Raw genomic sequence first — 15217 nt, 5'->3', positions numbered from 1 at the left:
AGCCCGCAGCGGACGCGCGCGCCGTGACGCGCGGCCCCGCCCCTCCATCATGGCGGCGGCGGCGGCAAATTAGGGCCGAGCCCTCTCCGCCCGGCGCGGGCGCTCGCCCCCTCCCCTCCCCTCCTCCTTCTCCTCCTCGCCCCCCGCCCCCCTCCTCAGGCGGCTCCGGCCCGGCCCGGCCCCGCCCCCTCCGCCGCCGCCGCAGGTGAGCAGGGGCCGGGGTGGGGCGGGCGGGCGGCTTTCCCGGCGGGCGTTTGTTGCTGTGGTTGCCGCCCCCTCCCGCAGCGATTTTGGGGAGGGGGGGGGCGGCCATTACAGGGGGTCGCGGGGCTCGGGGGGGGGGAATGGGGAATAAAATGGGGAGCGGGGGCGCTGCGGGGCTCGTCCCTCACAGGCAGGGGCGATCCGTGCCTGTGCTGCTGGGCTGGGAACTTTTCGGCGCGTTGGGCACCCGGGGAAGCCAAAAATCCTCTGAGGCTGCAGCGCCCAGCGCGTACAGCGAGTGGAGGGCTTCTCCCCTCAGGGGTGCAGGAATTAAGGAATTTTTAATCTTTGTATGAAGCAATTCGTAATAATTTTGATTTATTTATTTATTATTATTTTTTAAGAGGCAGTAGATGAATCTGCCAAACCTGCAGTCGCCCCCTTGCCCACATTTTGGAGGCTCCTCACAGCGCCTTGCCTCCCCTGCTCCCTACACCGCCCCGTCTGCTTTGTCTCCCCCTCTTGAGCAGTTCCTGGGCTCTTTTTCCATCTTACCCCACTACTGGGAAGCTCTCCTTCCTCTGGGCTGGTGCTTCAAGCTGTGCGTGTCCCTTTCTAAACCCACTCGTTCCCGAAAAATGGTCTTTTCTGCAATGTTTACAGTATCTGAGTCAATATTTGCCTGCTTCTGCATGAAAACAAAAACAATCATTCACAATTTAAAGTGAGTAATTCGGTTACTTCGTTGTGGGCTCCTCTCAGAGGAGGATCAGCGGTCCTGAGGTGTATTTCCAGGCTGATGCTTTTAGGGGAAGCTTCAGACAGTTCTTCCATTCGAGTTAAGTCTCTCTTGTCACTTCAGTATAAAAGTACCTCTCCAAATATATCGTGGTTATTTTTATTTATTAATTTATTTTTACACATCTGAAGCTTTTTTTTCTCCACTCCTTTCCCAGGGAAGCATTAGCCACTATTTAAATAAGTTGTGGTCTGCTTCTCTTTCTCACTCCCCCTCAGGTGCTGAGCTAGGCATGCCAAAACTGGCACGAATTAGGCCTCATTGTTGCACGAGGATCACTGTGCTGATACAGAGCCTCGTTCTTGTTTTGATAGACTGTATTTTTTTCTCCTTTCATTCTGTGTGTTGATTTGAAATCCTGATTTAAAGAATGGTGTTTGTTATGTATTCAGCCCTGTTCTTTGATGCACAGCGCAGTGCCTGGACCTCTGTGGCCCACCCCCAGGCTGCCTGTTCCCAGGTAGGTCTGCTCTGTGGCCTCGAAGGGCTCCCATTCATTTTGCAGGCATCGTAGGAAGAGCCTTGGTTCGGTTCCAGGACTGTGGATCTCTACTGAACAAAGCAAAGCTGTAGCAGGGAGCTTTTGCTTGTTGCTGAATGGCATCTTTTACATCTGGTGCTGTGGTGATCACAGCTGTTGATCTGCTCTGAAGAACACAGCTATTGTTTATGATCCTATCGACTCCTGAGCAGTTGTTGTTTCCAAATCTCCCATCTTTATTAAAATCCCAGTTTGTGACAGTGGCTGAAGGGGAGCTGTATGTTGTGGAAAAGCTGTGTTTATTCTCTGCTGTAGCTGCTTATGTTTCTGAAGCATGATACGTTGAGCTTTGGCTTACAGTTTTGACATTGGTTCTTTCCTGTATGAATGACTACTACAGTTCAAGCTGTAGCAAAGACTGAAGTGAACCTTCCTGGTGCAGGATTTCAAGCATTTTGAAATATGTGAGAGGAGGCAGAGCTTCCCAAAGCATAGTCTTCATGAAAGAGTCCTCCTCTGTTTCCAGTACTGAATGAGTTTCAGAAAGTACAGTTACTGAAGATTAAGGAACACTCAGCCAATTTTCCACCAACTCTTTTCCTCTAACAGAGCTTTTAGTTTGCCAGACAATTTTTCTGTGCCAAGCTACCTACTCACAAGGTAACGATGCTGCAGTGTAGCTGTGGCTCTGTTTATGCTCCGTAAGGAGTTGTGCTGCTGTTAAGCTGGATTCCTTTCCAGGGAGGAGGGGGGTTAGAAGTTAGCCTATAAATGTTGCACAGCTGAACAGATCAATATTTTTTTCTTTTGCTTGCTCTGTTTATTATTATGATTGCTTTTCATCTTGAGGCTTACTTTGCCGTTTGTGCTTTGATTTGGGAACCTTGTTCTCTCTCTCCATCTCAAGGCTTTTCCAATGTAATCAGGAGCCCTCTCGGGATGTTCCAGTTTGTGTTCTGTGTACTTATAGGGTTTTCCTCATTCTCACTGCTTTAAGTTTTAAACTTGGCTTAAATATTTCTTATAAGCATAGCTGCACTCAGACACTTGTAAACTCTGTAGCTCCTTCTGCATCTGTGAAGTACCAGCTCTGTAGCATGAACACTTGTGCTGGCCTTCCAGTTAGGGATCTCCTCTGATGGCCAGGGGTGAGCTACTACTTTTTTGTAAGAGTCAGTATTTTGTACTGACTCTTTGAAGTGACGGGGAACTTAATTTTAAAAATTTGTCTGGAAGATCCAATTACTGTGTGTTACTTGACGTACCAAGTTGGTTGGAAGTAGTTATCCACCCCGTTCCTAACATAAGGAGCTAAGGCATGTTGATTAGTCTGAAACTTTGTTTTGGTCAATTGTATACCTTTTTTTCCCACTTATCTGTTGTCTTCTGAGATTTTTTCTTTTTTTCCTTGTCTCTTATGTTTTTTATTTATTATTATTTTTATTTCTCTTTACCTGAGTTTTTCCTGATGTTATTTGCGTGTGTGAAGAAGCAACTAAACAAACAGTGAAACAGGGAAGTTCTTTGACCAGACATTGCTGTTAGACAGGGATTTCTGTTTTATGAGTTTTAATGTCTGGGTGAGAAATCCAGGACACGTGACTATCTGTTCTTCCAATCGCTAGGATGAGTGTGGCGTTTCCTCTGTTGACCGTGTGTTTTCCATTGCTGTTGGAACAATGAAATGAATTGGAGACAATTGTGGTTGAGACAACTGACACTTTCTCTGCGTTAAAATTCTTGAGCATCATAACATAGAATTTGAGAAAGCAGAGAATTGAGAAAGTACTCATCTGAGGCTTAGGAGAAGGGAGATTCCTCTAAAGCTGATGTTTTTACTCTCAGTTGTAATTAACTGAGGCTGCAGAATCCCTAAAACCTCTTTGCACAACTGCGTGCGTATATTTGTACGTGGTTGAGTTGGGAGGCATTTAAAAGGCAAAACACATGGCAAGGAACTATTTAATTTGCTTTAATGTGAGAGTATGTATGCCGAGCAGGAGTGAGAAATTCCACTGCTAACAGCAGTCAGACAGGGCCCTAGACTTGAGGGCATTTGGTTTTACTCTGCATAGTTCTTATTAAAGTGAGAACGCATAGGATAGCAAGGCAAAACTCTGGATATTACTTCGTGATTGTTACATAATTTCTTGTTGTGTATGAGTTCATGACCTATTGCAACTTCTTAAAAAAAAAAAAAACAAACAAACCAAAAAACCCTCACTGTATTCTTTCCTTACAGTTTTCACCAGTAACCCAGAGAAAACCCTACGTGCCCAATAAGAGCACTGACGCATTGCAAGCCAACCTGATGGCGTCCTCTACTGCTGTGCCTGTAGGATTTCACTATGAAACAAAATATGTAGTTCTCAGCTACCTGGGGCTCTTATCACAAGAGAAGCCACAGGAGCATCCTCCTGCTTCAACTCAAGGTAATATTTACGTATTACATGTATCTATTTACATTAAAAAAACTATTTTAGCACTTAGTTCCTAATCCCATTATTCACTTAAAATAATGGGAAGAGATGCTGATGGAAATAGATAACTTATTTAGATTGCTGTTTTAATTGGAGTTATGCTGAGGCTGATCAGTGTTTATGAAGCAAATAAGTGGTTTTGTTAGTTGTCTTCAGATTAGGAAGGATAGATATGTATTATCTTTATTGAGCAACTTTGAAAATCAGGCCACGTTTGCTTTTTTGGAGGCAAGCAGAATTAAACAGGGGTGAGGTGGTGTTTACCAGCGTACACTTGGAGTGACAACTTGAGCAATCTCGTGTACTAAATAGTTTTGTCCAATTATGTTAACACTTCTGTTGTTGTCAGTCAGTGGTAGCGTAGAGATGTGAGACTTAATCTGGCCTACACTCTGTCTATTTGTTCATTTATTTTTAAGAAGTCAAAGACTGCACGGAGTCAGGTGTTTCTTCCAGAACAAGTTTATACATACAGGAGGTTAAGCAGAATAAAAGAAGTTTGATAGATGGTATTTCATATTCTAGGTAGTAAGACTTCCTTTGTTTTGTGTTGGCAAACACTTCAACAACATTGTTTGTCAAGATTGTTTTGGTGGCTTGTCAGTTCTTGATGATGTTTCAATTGCTACTGTTCCTGTGATTCAGAACTTATTCTGAGGAAGGCATGTTTAAAAAAAAGGAAAGAAGACAGTCTTCAGAATATTTTTTTTCTTGAGCAAGCATTTGAGAAAGTATGCTGTCACTTAGTGAAGTTATCTGTTATGAACTGAGAAATGCCTGAAAAGGAAGAGCATGAAAGATATGACAAAAATAATGTTATCAGTTTGGCGCTATAGCATATAGTGTATACTGGCTATATAATTTATAGTGTAAAACTAAACTTTATACATTTAAGGTATGTTTGTTTCTTCCACTGTGACTGCATCTGCAGCCCATGAAAGGAGAGGCACCTTTGTGCCAATATGCTGATTCATAAAACCATTTGCTGGAAAAAGTACTCACTTCAGTAATAACATCTCATTCTGAACAGCCCATCTGGGAGAAGTGGTCTATAACTGATAATGTATCAAGTAAGTACAGAGCTGCGTTGTGGAAGAGTCTGCTTCCTTCTGTAAGTGCAAGGTTCAGAAAGGAAAATTACTCTTAAAGCTCTCTTTTTATAATTTGGCTCTTGTTACCTTTGAAATGTTTGAAAATTGTGAGAAAGCATTTTGACAGTTCCTTAGTACTGAAACCTTTAAGAAATATTTGAATCAAAGAGCAATAATAAAACTATAAAGACGAAGCTACAAATGCCTAAATACAAAATTTCTTATCAGCTAAGAGGACTTTTCAGCTCTTAAGCAACGATAACAGATATACTTTTCAGATACTATTTAGATTTTTTTTAGCTTGAGTAACAGCAGGATATATTGTTGCAAATGCACCTATATTTATTACAACTATACAATTTGCAACAATATATGTTACAACTGTACAATTAAAATACTCAAAAGTATTAATTGTTCCCAAATGTGTGCTGTCATCCCCATTGCTTCCTTTCTAAACAGGAAATTCTGTATATCCCCCACACTCACTCCCTAGACCAGAGAGTGAATGCAACCTTTCCTCCCTTGGTCATCTTTCGCTGTAATGAGATCTCCCTTTCAGTGTTTTTATCACTTCATGATCAACAACTGTGGATAAAATAATTTTCCTTTGCTTTTCATCTTCCATGTTTCTTGTTTTGAATGTGTTGGATGGACTTCAGGCTCTTACTGAACTCTGTGCCAAGACTATCCTTCTGTTTAAGGATTTATTCCATTCTTTCCAAACTCACTTTCCCTGCTACTTTTCTGCTTTGCCTGTTTCCAACATCTTTAATTTGTCCACCAGTTACTTTTTTTTTTAATCATTTTGCCTGCTTCTTTTCTCACTGCTTGTAATGGAGCAGTCAGTTATGCTCTCAGGCTCTGTGTGGTAGCGGCCATGTGTTGGCTTTGAAGTGCTCCATGCATCTTGTTTGAATATTAAGTAGCTACATGCAGCCCGTGTCCCCCTGTTGCCTAGCACGTGGCTGCTGCACAGTTGGTGGAAGCTGCACCAGAGCAGTCTGCTGCGTGCTCCTCCCCTGGGGAGAGGCAGGGAGAGAGCAAGCAGCCTGTAATGGATATTACCTGCACCGCCTAACGCGCTGCTGGGAGGCAGCTGGGTATTACAGTAACAAGGGTGGCATGTGAAACGTGCTTGGAGCAAGAGATGTGAAAGCCAGTAAATGGAAATTGTTGTTGTTTAGGATCCCGTTGGGAAGAGGAAACTTCTGCTTTTCTTAACGAAGACATGAGGCACAGCAATAAGATGACACTGCATCGTTATTGGCAGTGTGTTTTTCATGTGGTGTCATCTACCATAGAAATGATATTTTGACTGACCCTTAATTCCTCTTTTTTTTTTTTTAAATGCTTTTTGTGGTACTTTAAAACTCCAGTCACTAGTGCTTCTTTCTTGGTGGCTGAATGCTGCTGATTTATGAGTTGAGAGGATTCTGATACAGAGTACCTGTCACTTGCCTTGTTTAGTTTTAGTCTACTTACTGTGCTGATAGACCTTTCATGGGAAACAATTGAAGTAGTGATGTTTGTTGGTGATTTCCAGTTTAGCTGCAAAATGTTCCTCTGTTTTGTGCATATCATTCATATGAAATACTGACTCTGGCATATGATACTCTTCTCGCAGACATTTTTTTTAGATCCAAGTGAGTCCTTACTCTTTGTCTGATTTCTGTACCGTATAATAAATATATGGTGAGTATTCCGAAAGGCTGGCTTTGCTCTTATTATGTTAATCTCTTCAATCTCCTTCCCTATTGGAGAGTAAGAGACTCCTCTAGAGGGCGGTTCAGAGCAGGATCCTAATTATAGCTGCCTTGAATCACCTGTTGAAGATCTCTCTCTCTTTCCATTGCATATATATTTAAAACATGGGGAAATGAGATACACCAGGTGTAGTTAGTGTTTGTGTACCTCTCTTGAGACTCCTCCTACAGTCTCCCAGATTTTAGTGAAACTTCTACAATCTGGTTAAACTACAGAGTGCATCTGAATCAAAAAGCCAACAACAAAACCAGTCTTTCCTAAGAACAGTGGTGTTATTTTCTCTGCTACAATTGGTAGAAGAAATAGAATGCTTTTATCCATTCACCAGCCTTCCCCTGGCACAGTCATCTCCCTAAAACCTCTGCTTTCTTCTATTTCATGCTAGAGAGTTCCCTTTCTGACATATGTCTTTCTGTTCCAAAACACAGCTGAAAGTAAAATCTTTAAGCTTCTCAATTTTTGCAGACGTGATATGCTTTACTGGAGTGATGGCTTCCAGGGACATCTTATCTAGTAAAGAGAAACCGCAGACAAATTACATGGAGAATTACCTCACTGCATTTCCTTTGGGCTCTCTTGCTTGGTCTTGATTTTGTTACAAGAAACCCAAGTGTAGTAACATTTTAACCTCTTTTATATGGTTTGACCATAATGGGTGGGGTAGGTGTTGTTGCACAATTTTCCATCTTCAGGTGACTGGTGGAGTGGCTGTGGGACAGTATCATTGCTTTCTTTGCACTCCATCCTTGTATCTTCACTTACCCTTCATAGCACCTCTTGCTGGTCTGTAAGAAATTAAGGCGTTTTTGAAGTATCTTAACTTCAAGTGTTTAATTTCATTCCTTAGAAACTTCCCTCTTATGGCAAAGTATATGTACCTAGGCTGAAAAGTGACAGCTTGAAGAGCCCCATGTTGTGTGTGGGAGCAATCCAGCTCATGGCTATGGAGGAGCTATTTCCTCAGCACAGACAAGGAGAGGGAGCTCTTGGGGTGGGACTTGGACAAGAAAGAGCCAGTCCTGATAGGAATGTGAATTCCCACTTAATTAAACCTCCTCACTGTCCACAAGAAAAATAGACTGCTAGCTGGAGATGTCTCATCTCTTGTTGGTTCTTACTGTTTTTGAACTCTTTCAGTTCCTTTAAAGCAAAGCCTTCCTATGGTTTATAAAGGGATGCTTTAAATCACCTTTTAAAATCAAGGGCTACCTTGATTTGATATGACAGTCTGGATTCTGGAGTTTGCAGGGGCAATGGAAATATTTTCCTTGAAAAGAAAAAAGTGAATACATTTATAAAGAGATTTCTTATATTTCTGTCACCTCAGTGACTGCAGAATTGTATGTGTTTTTTCTTGTCTGTTTGAAAAGTGGGAGATATTAGAGAAATCCTGGGGCCATGCTGAAAATATGGTTTTAATTGAATGTCTACCCTACAGAAGTTGATGTAGAAACATCAGGAAAAACTTGAGAATGGAGATAGTGGTACATCACAATTGCAGGCATAAAAGAAGAAGAAAGAACCGGGAGCAGTCTGTGACATCAAAGACTTTCTTGTTGAAAGACAAAAAAGGCAAACACCACTACAGTCTTTCACAGTTGTCTCTTGCTAGGTTTAGTGCAACACAAACACTGTTGAGTAAGGTGTGGTGGCTCTCCAGGTGATGCATGGCTTCTCATCCCTCCTCCTCCGAGGCTGAAGGTTGGGGAACAGCTCAGTCTGGGATTGGGACTGACCTGGAGGGGCCCTAATTTGTTGAACTGCATTTGTTTAGTGCTGCTAACAGTGTTGGGTCCTCAGTTTTTGGTAGTTTTTTTATCTACTAGAAGCTATCTTTACTGTTTTCTTCTACCTGTTTGCCAACAGACTTAGAAGGTGTATAAAGGAGGAGAAAGATGCTGCCCACTTAGAACTTTGCTCTTGGAATCACTATTCTCCCAATACTGGGTGCAGTTTTTGCTGCTGGGGGTCAGCATTCAAATGCAGCAAATTCAAGTCCATTGGTAATTAGGGGGACAAACAGTGCAAAGTCACTCATCCACGAGGGGTAGGTTTTTGATGTTTTGGCACGTCTGAATAGTCAGGTGCTGTTGGAATCAGCAGCTGCTGCAAAGTTGTGGGTGTTACGAGATGGAAACCATTGACTGCAGCAGTGATTATCTAAACAGCTCTTTTGTATGCTGGTAGCAATGGAATTTCTCTTCCTTCCATTTTCTGGGTGACTTATTATCAAGTATGACAGCTTGTCATGTGTGATCATCGTCACATCAGTCCTGTGAGAACGGGAAGTCTTCCGATCACCTTCCTTCCTTTCATGTACAGGGCGAAGTGCAGGTTCAAATAAGAGCTAGGGCTTGCCTATACTTGTTGCGCTCGGCTGTGAAGCCGTGGTACGGCCCTTCAAAGAGGCAGCCTGAAGGGCATTGACAAGGCGCTATAAGTGTCTGTTCGTTAACCAAAAAGAGGAACATTTTGTTCCCCTCTGGAATTTATGGCTCAGTGACAGACTGTTCGGGAGGGGATTTCAGAAGCTAAAGTTATTCTGCATGTATTACTGTTCTTATGGTTTCCACACATTGTGTGCCCATTATGGAGAACAGGGGAAGGTGATACAATGACCACAGTAAATTTAAGTTGATTTAAACAGATGAATCAAAGAAAACAGTTCATATAGCACCAGGTTATGGCTTAGTGTGCAGTGGAATGGGGTCTAGATGTCCAGGTAGAGCTCCAGGCAGTTGAGTGTAGAAAGGATAAGTTTGAGACTTGTCCGTGGTTGGGTGAGGAAAAGTGGTTGTGAGCAATATTATCAGAAATTCAGCCAGGAGATGGTGTTTAAAGCACAGATGTGGGAGGGTGTGAAGTCCCCCAAGAGAATTGTAAGGAGTGTTCAGAAGTAGGAGAGCTAAGAAAATGTGTTTTGGGTAACCAAGTCACCAATACTGTTGAACTAATGAGTTAATGCTAATGAGGACTGGTAATTGGCCCAAAACTTAGGGAAGGAAATGGCCAGAAGGGGATTAGCAAAGGGAAATTCCATGGCCAATTTCATTCATGTATTTAAAGAGTAAGTTGAAGCAAAACTCACTGTTATATACATGGCAATATAACAGAGTTCTGTTTTAGCTCTAAAGAGAACGTTTTAAGGAACTGAAAGAAAGAAGAAAGTTTCAATGGTAGGCTATGGACTTAGTGATATGTAGTGAAAATGAGAGCAATTAGTGGAACAGTTTTTGTCGTGTGCTTTAAGAATGGTATTTAAAGACATGCTTGAAAGCTGATGGAAGAAACCCAGGCCAACACTGGAGATGAGCAAGCCCAAAGAAAAAGCAACTAATAGTGAGAATTTGGAGGTGGAACTGTCCCAGTCATCTAGCCTTTGCATCAGTACCTGTCCTAGAAAGCAGTTATTTGAGTAACTTGCCATACTGCCTTGTATTGGAAAGGTTGACATTCAGTAGGCATTACCTTAAAGATTCAAATGCTTTAAATACCTTTCCCTGTTTGGAAACAGGTCTGTATCTCTTTTTTTCCTAAAGTGTAATAATGAAAATGATTGAGATAATCCCGAGTGATATGGCTGAAACAATTTATTGTGACGAGATTCCCAGAGTCAGCACGCAGAAGGTGTCTTTGTGATCCCAAAGCACAGCATGTGTTCTCCTGGGAATATGCAGACATTTCATATTCTTAAACGACTCGATTAGGAAACGAGAATTGACAGCTGGCTGACAATTGTGGCGCCCTTTGTCTCTGCTGTCACTTGTGAACCCTGTCTTAAGTGGTTTAATTGTGGCCTGTAGGCTCCCCACAAGCAATGAAATGATGCACAGTTAATAGATTTCAGGACACTTTGTTGACGTAGCTACTCTGTGAAGTCTACAGAAATACTCAGAGATCAATATAAACTTAGTATTTTACTACTAAAATAAACCTTATGCCTATCTTAAGGTTGGGTATTGTAAGTTCTGAAGACATCTATGTTGTTTTTAAGTAGTTTGCTAACGAGTGCATTAGTTCTAATGTTTGCTTGTTTAAGTACCTTTTGTTTGATTTTGGTGTTAAATTTTAAGATGAATTTGTTTTTTAAAGCTGTTACGTGTTCTGACCTTTTTAATATTTGCATTTAAAGCTCATATTCTGCCTTCAACAGGTCTAGAAGTTTGTGTTTCTGGTTTCATTTAATAAAACTTCTATAATAACCACTTCAGGGATCACATTTCATGTTGCTTTCTGAAATAAATATTCACCTTGAATTCCTTTACAGTTAATATTTAAATTGTGCGTTCCTTTATCTACCTTGTTTGAAATATAACATTTCTTTGATTTCTTTTAGGGACTCAACAGCCTATGGCACAACATGCTTCAGAGAAAGAGGCTTTGGAGAAGATTAAAATAGAAATCGAGGAGGAGCTAAAACGTCTTGATGAAGAGATCTTGGAAGGTGCTGTTCGGATTTTCCCATTTCACTTGAGAATTTCTGTGCCATATAATAGTGGCTAATTTATAGCAGGTACTCTAGTTACAGATATATTTGGATGGGTTGAGTATCTTCTCCCCTCCTCACCCCAGCTAGCATTTCTACCCATTGTCACATGAAGTAAAATAGTTAAATGTTATGGTGCAGAGTGGTGGAGTCTAGCCAAAGCAAGCAATTGAACTGCATTTAATAGGCTACTATAAATAATGAAATGTAAGCAGCCCTTAAAGCTGCTCCAGTTGATGGCAGAAGGGAAAACATACTCAAGCAGCTAACGTTCAGGGTGTGTGGACTTGAACCATCAGATTTCTCACTTCCACCAGTTTTATTTTTTGTGACGTGCTTTGATCAATAGATGTGGCTTTTATGGGACTCCCAGCAAGGGATAACTTGGAAATAATCTTTGCTTTGCATGTGTGTTTCAGACTGGAAATACAAAGTAAAAAGACTCTAAATCTGTTTTATGTTCATCCACATAGACTTTTAGGAGAAATTTTAAACAGAGGAGGGAAAGGTTGCATGAACAGAATATGGTTTTAAAAAGTCATGCTGTAGTACTGCTGCAAATGAGCAAATTTTACCACAGAAAAGAGGGTCTCTTGGTGCTCCATCAGGGTTGGCTTAAAAATTAGCTTATAATTGAGAACAGTTGCACAGTCAGGTAACTTGCTGGTTAAGATACAGTAGTGAGATAAGAGCTTAGAGGGGGAAATGTAGCTCAAAGGCATCTGTAGTTTCTAAGTGCCACTTCCAGAATATATTTGGAACATAGTTGTTTTAGTAAAACTTCTTCATAGCGTACTTTGATTATGGAGTTGTGATTTCTTCCTTCATTATGTGAATTGTGTTTAACTATTGGGATGAGAAATTTGAGATTGTTGTTGTTACATGTGTTTACTCATTTTATTTTGTATGCTTTTTCTTTCAGCATTTACCACTACAGGATTTGACTGCCACACTTCCCCAGTGTTCAGTCCTGCCAATCCAGAGAGCTCAATAGAAGATTGCCTGGCTCATTTGGGGGAGAAAGTGTCCCAGGAAATGAAAGAGCATCTGCACAAAGCATTGGAGATCTTGCTTAGCAAGTGAGTTTCCATTTCCTTTTTGTTAGGGAAGGTGTGTCCTGTTTCGCATTGTGACTGATGCTGAAATGCTGAAGACAGGACTACATTTTGTATTGCATTTCTTTCTTTTTCAGTATCCCTTTATCTGCTTGGTTTCTTGTTTTGTGTTGTGATGTGTGAATACTTTGTGCTATTCTGTTTGAACAAATGTAAAATCTGAAAGGTTTCTAAACTTTTATCATTGAACTGAAGAGACTAGTTTAAGTAGTTTGAGTTGCTGGTGAAGCTAGCAGTTGAGAGCTGCCAATTGCCATTGCCAACTAAATGAATGATGTGCTGTGGAAAATTAGCTTGTCTTACCTAATAGTTAAGAGCAGATCTAGAAGTTTGATTATTTTCTGACCCAAGATGAGTGGGAGAGTTTCCCCGAAGGGAAGGTAGGTAGATACTTCATGGCCGCCATTCAGGACACACATCTGAAGCAAATGTAGCTCCCTGGGCTAACTGTGGTATGTTAGGAGCTGTCATTCCAGATTAAGCTTATTGTTTAAATAGCACACGGTACTTGGCATGCTAGCATCTCAATTAATGTCTTCAGTAAATTAGTAAAATGGCATTGGTTGCTTGTTTTTCTAATATGAATTACTAGTCTGATTTTAGTGGAGTCACTTCTGGCTTTATGAATGACGTCAAAAGTGTATTTGTAGAGAGCTCAAGTTGCAAAGTGTTACTTTGCGGACACTTATACATGCAGTTGTGAAGACAGCATTAGCAAATAGCAATCTGAATCTGTTCTGTGGATTGGTTTAATAAATATGGCTCTAAGGAAGCTGAGAATCACTGTAAGCCTTAGATACCAGCATCTAGCAAAAAATTCTGATCTCATAGAAGGGGCTTAAGCATTCCATGCAGGCTTTGAAGAGGCATCTCACCTTCCCATGAAGGTAATACCCTTTATGGCAGACTTCTGAGGGATTATGAATGTGGAAGTTGTTTCTTCTGAGCATCAGGAAGTGCTTTTTTCTTGTTCTGTTGCTCAGTCACACTGACAGGTTTCCCAGAGAGTATGTGGAGCATCTGTCCTTGGAGATGCTCAAAAGCTGCCTGGGCATGGTCCTGGGCAACCTGTTATAGGAGATTCAGCTTGAGCAAGGAGGTTGGACGAGATGACCTCCTGAGGTCCCTTCCAGCCTCAGCCATTCTGTGATCCTGCGACTCCTGAACTAGCTTGTCTTGTAGAAACTATAACAGTTGTTGACTTTCTATGACTGTTTTTATTTAAGACCGATGAACTCCAACCTGGATTCAATATCAAAGGCCCTGTGTAACATCTGGCCAGACAGATGGAGGCAGCTGTCTCTTCTATCAGTTATCCACAGGAAAAACAGTTTGCCAATTCACCGTTTAGCTTTCAGAAATAAATACATATACTGTCTGCTTCCCTATGCAGGTTTCATAGGGTCAAACAGTAAGTTCACTGTTGTGTAAAGTAAAAATTATTTAACCACAGAAAATACTATGTAGGGTACAAACTTCTTCCTAAGTCGCAAAAGATGTTCCTCCAAAAGTGACAGAAGCTTATCTGCCTGTACAGGCCAGGCATTTGTCCTGTGTGACCTTAGAAACTTGTACTTAGTATTTTACAAAGAGATAAGGGTTTGCAAAATACCTTACTGTAAACTAAAAAAAAAAAAAACATACTGGCAACAAGTTGGAAAATCAGCACTAAGCCTTGCAACCTCTCTGTTTTGTGTATCTAAATTAAAAAAAATAAGTGTTTAAAATTTTAAGGTCTTACACGTTGTAGATAATGGGGTATTGACCATTGTAGGTATTGGTTCCTTCTAGGTTGATCTCTTTGGAGAGTTCCTGACATGAGGCCTTTGAAAATGAAGTGGTTATGTGGCTGGTTGTAGCCTGGTGTTCTAGGCTTCTTGTATTTTCTATAGGAAAACTTTGTCATTTTCTTTTTGTCATTTTCTTTGTGTGTGTGTATATATAAACACACACACCCATGAAAATGGGGTGACATGCATGCCTTTTTATAAGGTGAACCAGAACTGCTGTTTAATCCCTTGATAATAACCTTCCTCCAGCTGTTGTTGCTCTTCTCATCCTACTGATTCATTTGGATTTGCATTCTAAAGGAACTAATACCAAGGGAGTTAAGAGAATGCACTTAAAATGACAAGCCCAAATTATATTTCCCTCAGCGTGCTTTAATTCTGTTCTTTCACTCATGTTTCCTACAGTAGTGTTATTTGGCACAATGCTTATTTATTTTGCTTATATCTGGTATTTTCCTCTCCTCTTACATGCACATAGACAAGTATCTTTGTGTTACAGTATAGCAAGGCTACTAAATTGTGACAGATTCTTAAATTTCAGTAAGCAGTTACAGTTTCTTCTGTGCAACACCAGCTACCACTTTCTCCCTGAAGCCAAAGTTTAAATTTGTCTGCTATCGTGGTCTGGCTTTGGGACAACTGCTTTTGAAAGAGTGTATTTTCTGTTGTCACTTGTTAGGAAGTCTTCATTGTTACTGACTGTAAGATATTATTAGATCTTGGAAGAAAGAATATGGAAGAGAGGGGAATTTTATCATCTGAATCAGAGAGGTAGAGATGTGATAATTCTAAAATGGGAAGCCTTGTCGAGATGTCTACTAAAATAAAATGAATTTTTTTTGATCGAAAGTACTGTTCCTTGCAACTAGAAGCTTGAACTTTAAATAATGTTAACACTGTTAAGCATATGTTGGTTGTTTGTAGTCTCTACTATTTATGAAAATTTCACTCTGCATTGACCTCCATCTCACAGTTGAATTTCGTAGTGATTTTTTTATCTTCAGATT

General features: G+C 40.8%; 1 protein-coding gene across 2 annotated transcripts in view; it reads left to right on the top strand.

The window, feature by feature from the left end:
- The first annotated feature begins 28 nt into the window (after positions 1 to 28).
- Positions 29 to 15217, top strand: part of BCL2L13 (BCL2 like 13) — a 39288-nt gene continuing 24099 nt past the window's right edge. Inside the window, exons 1-4 of one of the 2 annotated variants that reach the window (XM_068660446.1) lie at positions 29 to 205; positions 3727 to 3916; positions 11156 to 11263; positions 12228 to 12384. In XM_068660446.1, coding sequence (XP_068516547.1) covers positions 3796 to 3916; positions 11156 to 11263; positions 12228 to 12384 — 386 coding nt within the window. In that variant the 5' untranslated portion in view covers positions 29 to 205; positions 3727 to 3795. Of the gene's footprint in view, positions 206 to 1444; positions 1464 to 3726; positions 3917 to 11155; positions 11264 to 12227; positions 12385 to 15217 lie in introns of those variants that run through there. The other variant, XM_068660441.1, reaches the window with a different exon arrangement.

This window comes from Anas acuta, chromosome 1, assembly GCF_963932015.1.
Source record: "Anas acuta chromosome 1, bAnaAcu1.1, whole genome shotgun sequence".
NCBI lineage: Eukaryota > Metazoa > Chordata > Aves > Anseriformes > Anatidae > Anas > Anas acuta.
This window is presented reverse-complemented; position numbering and strand designations above follow the sequence as displayed.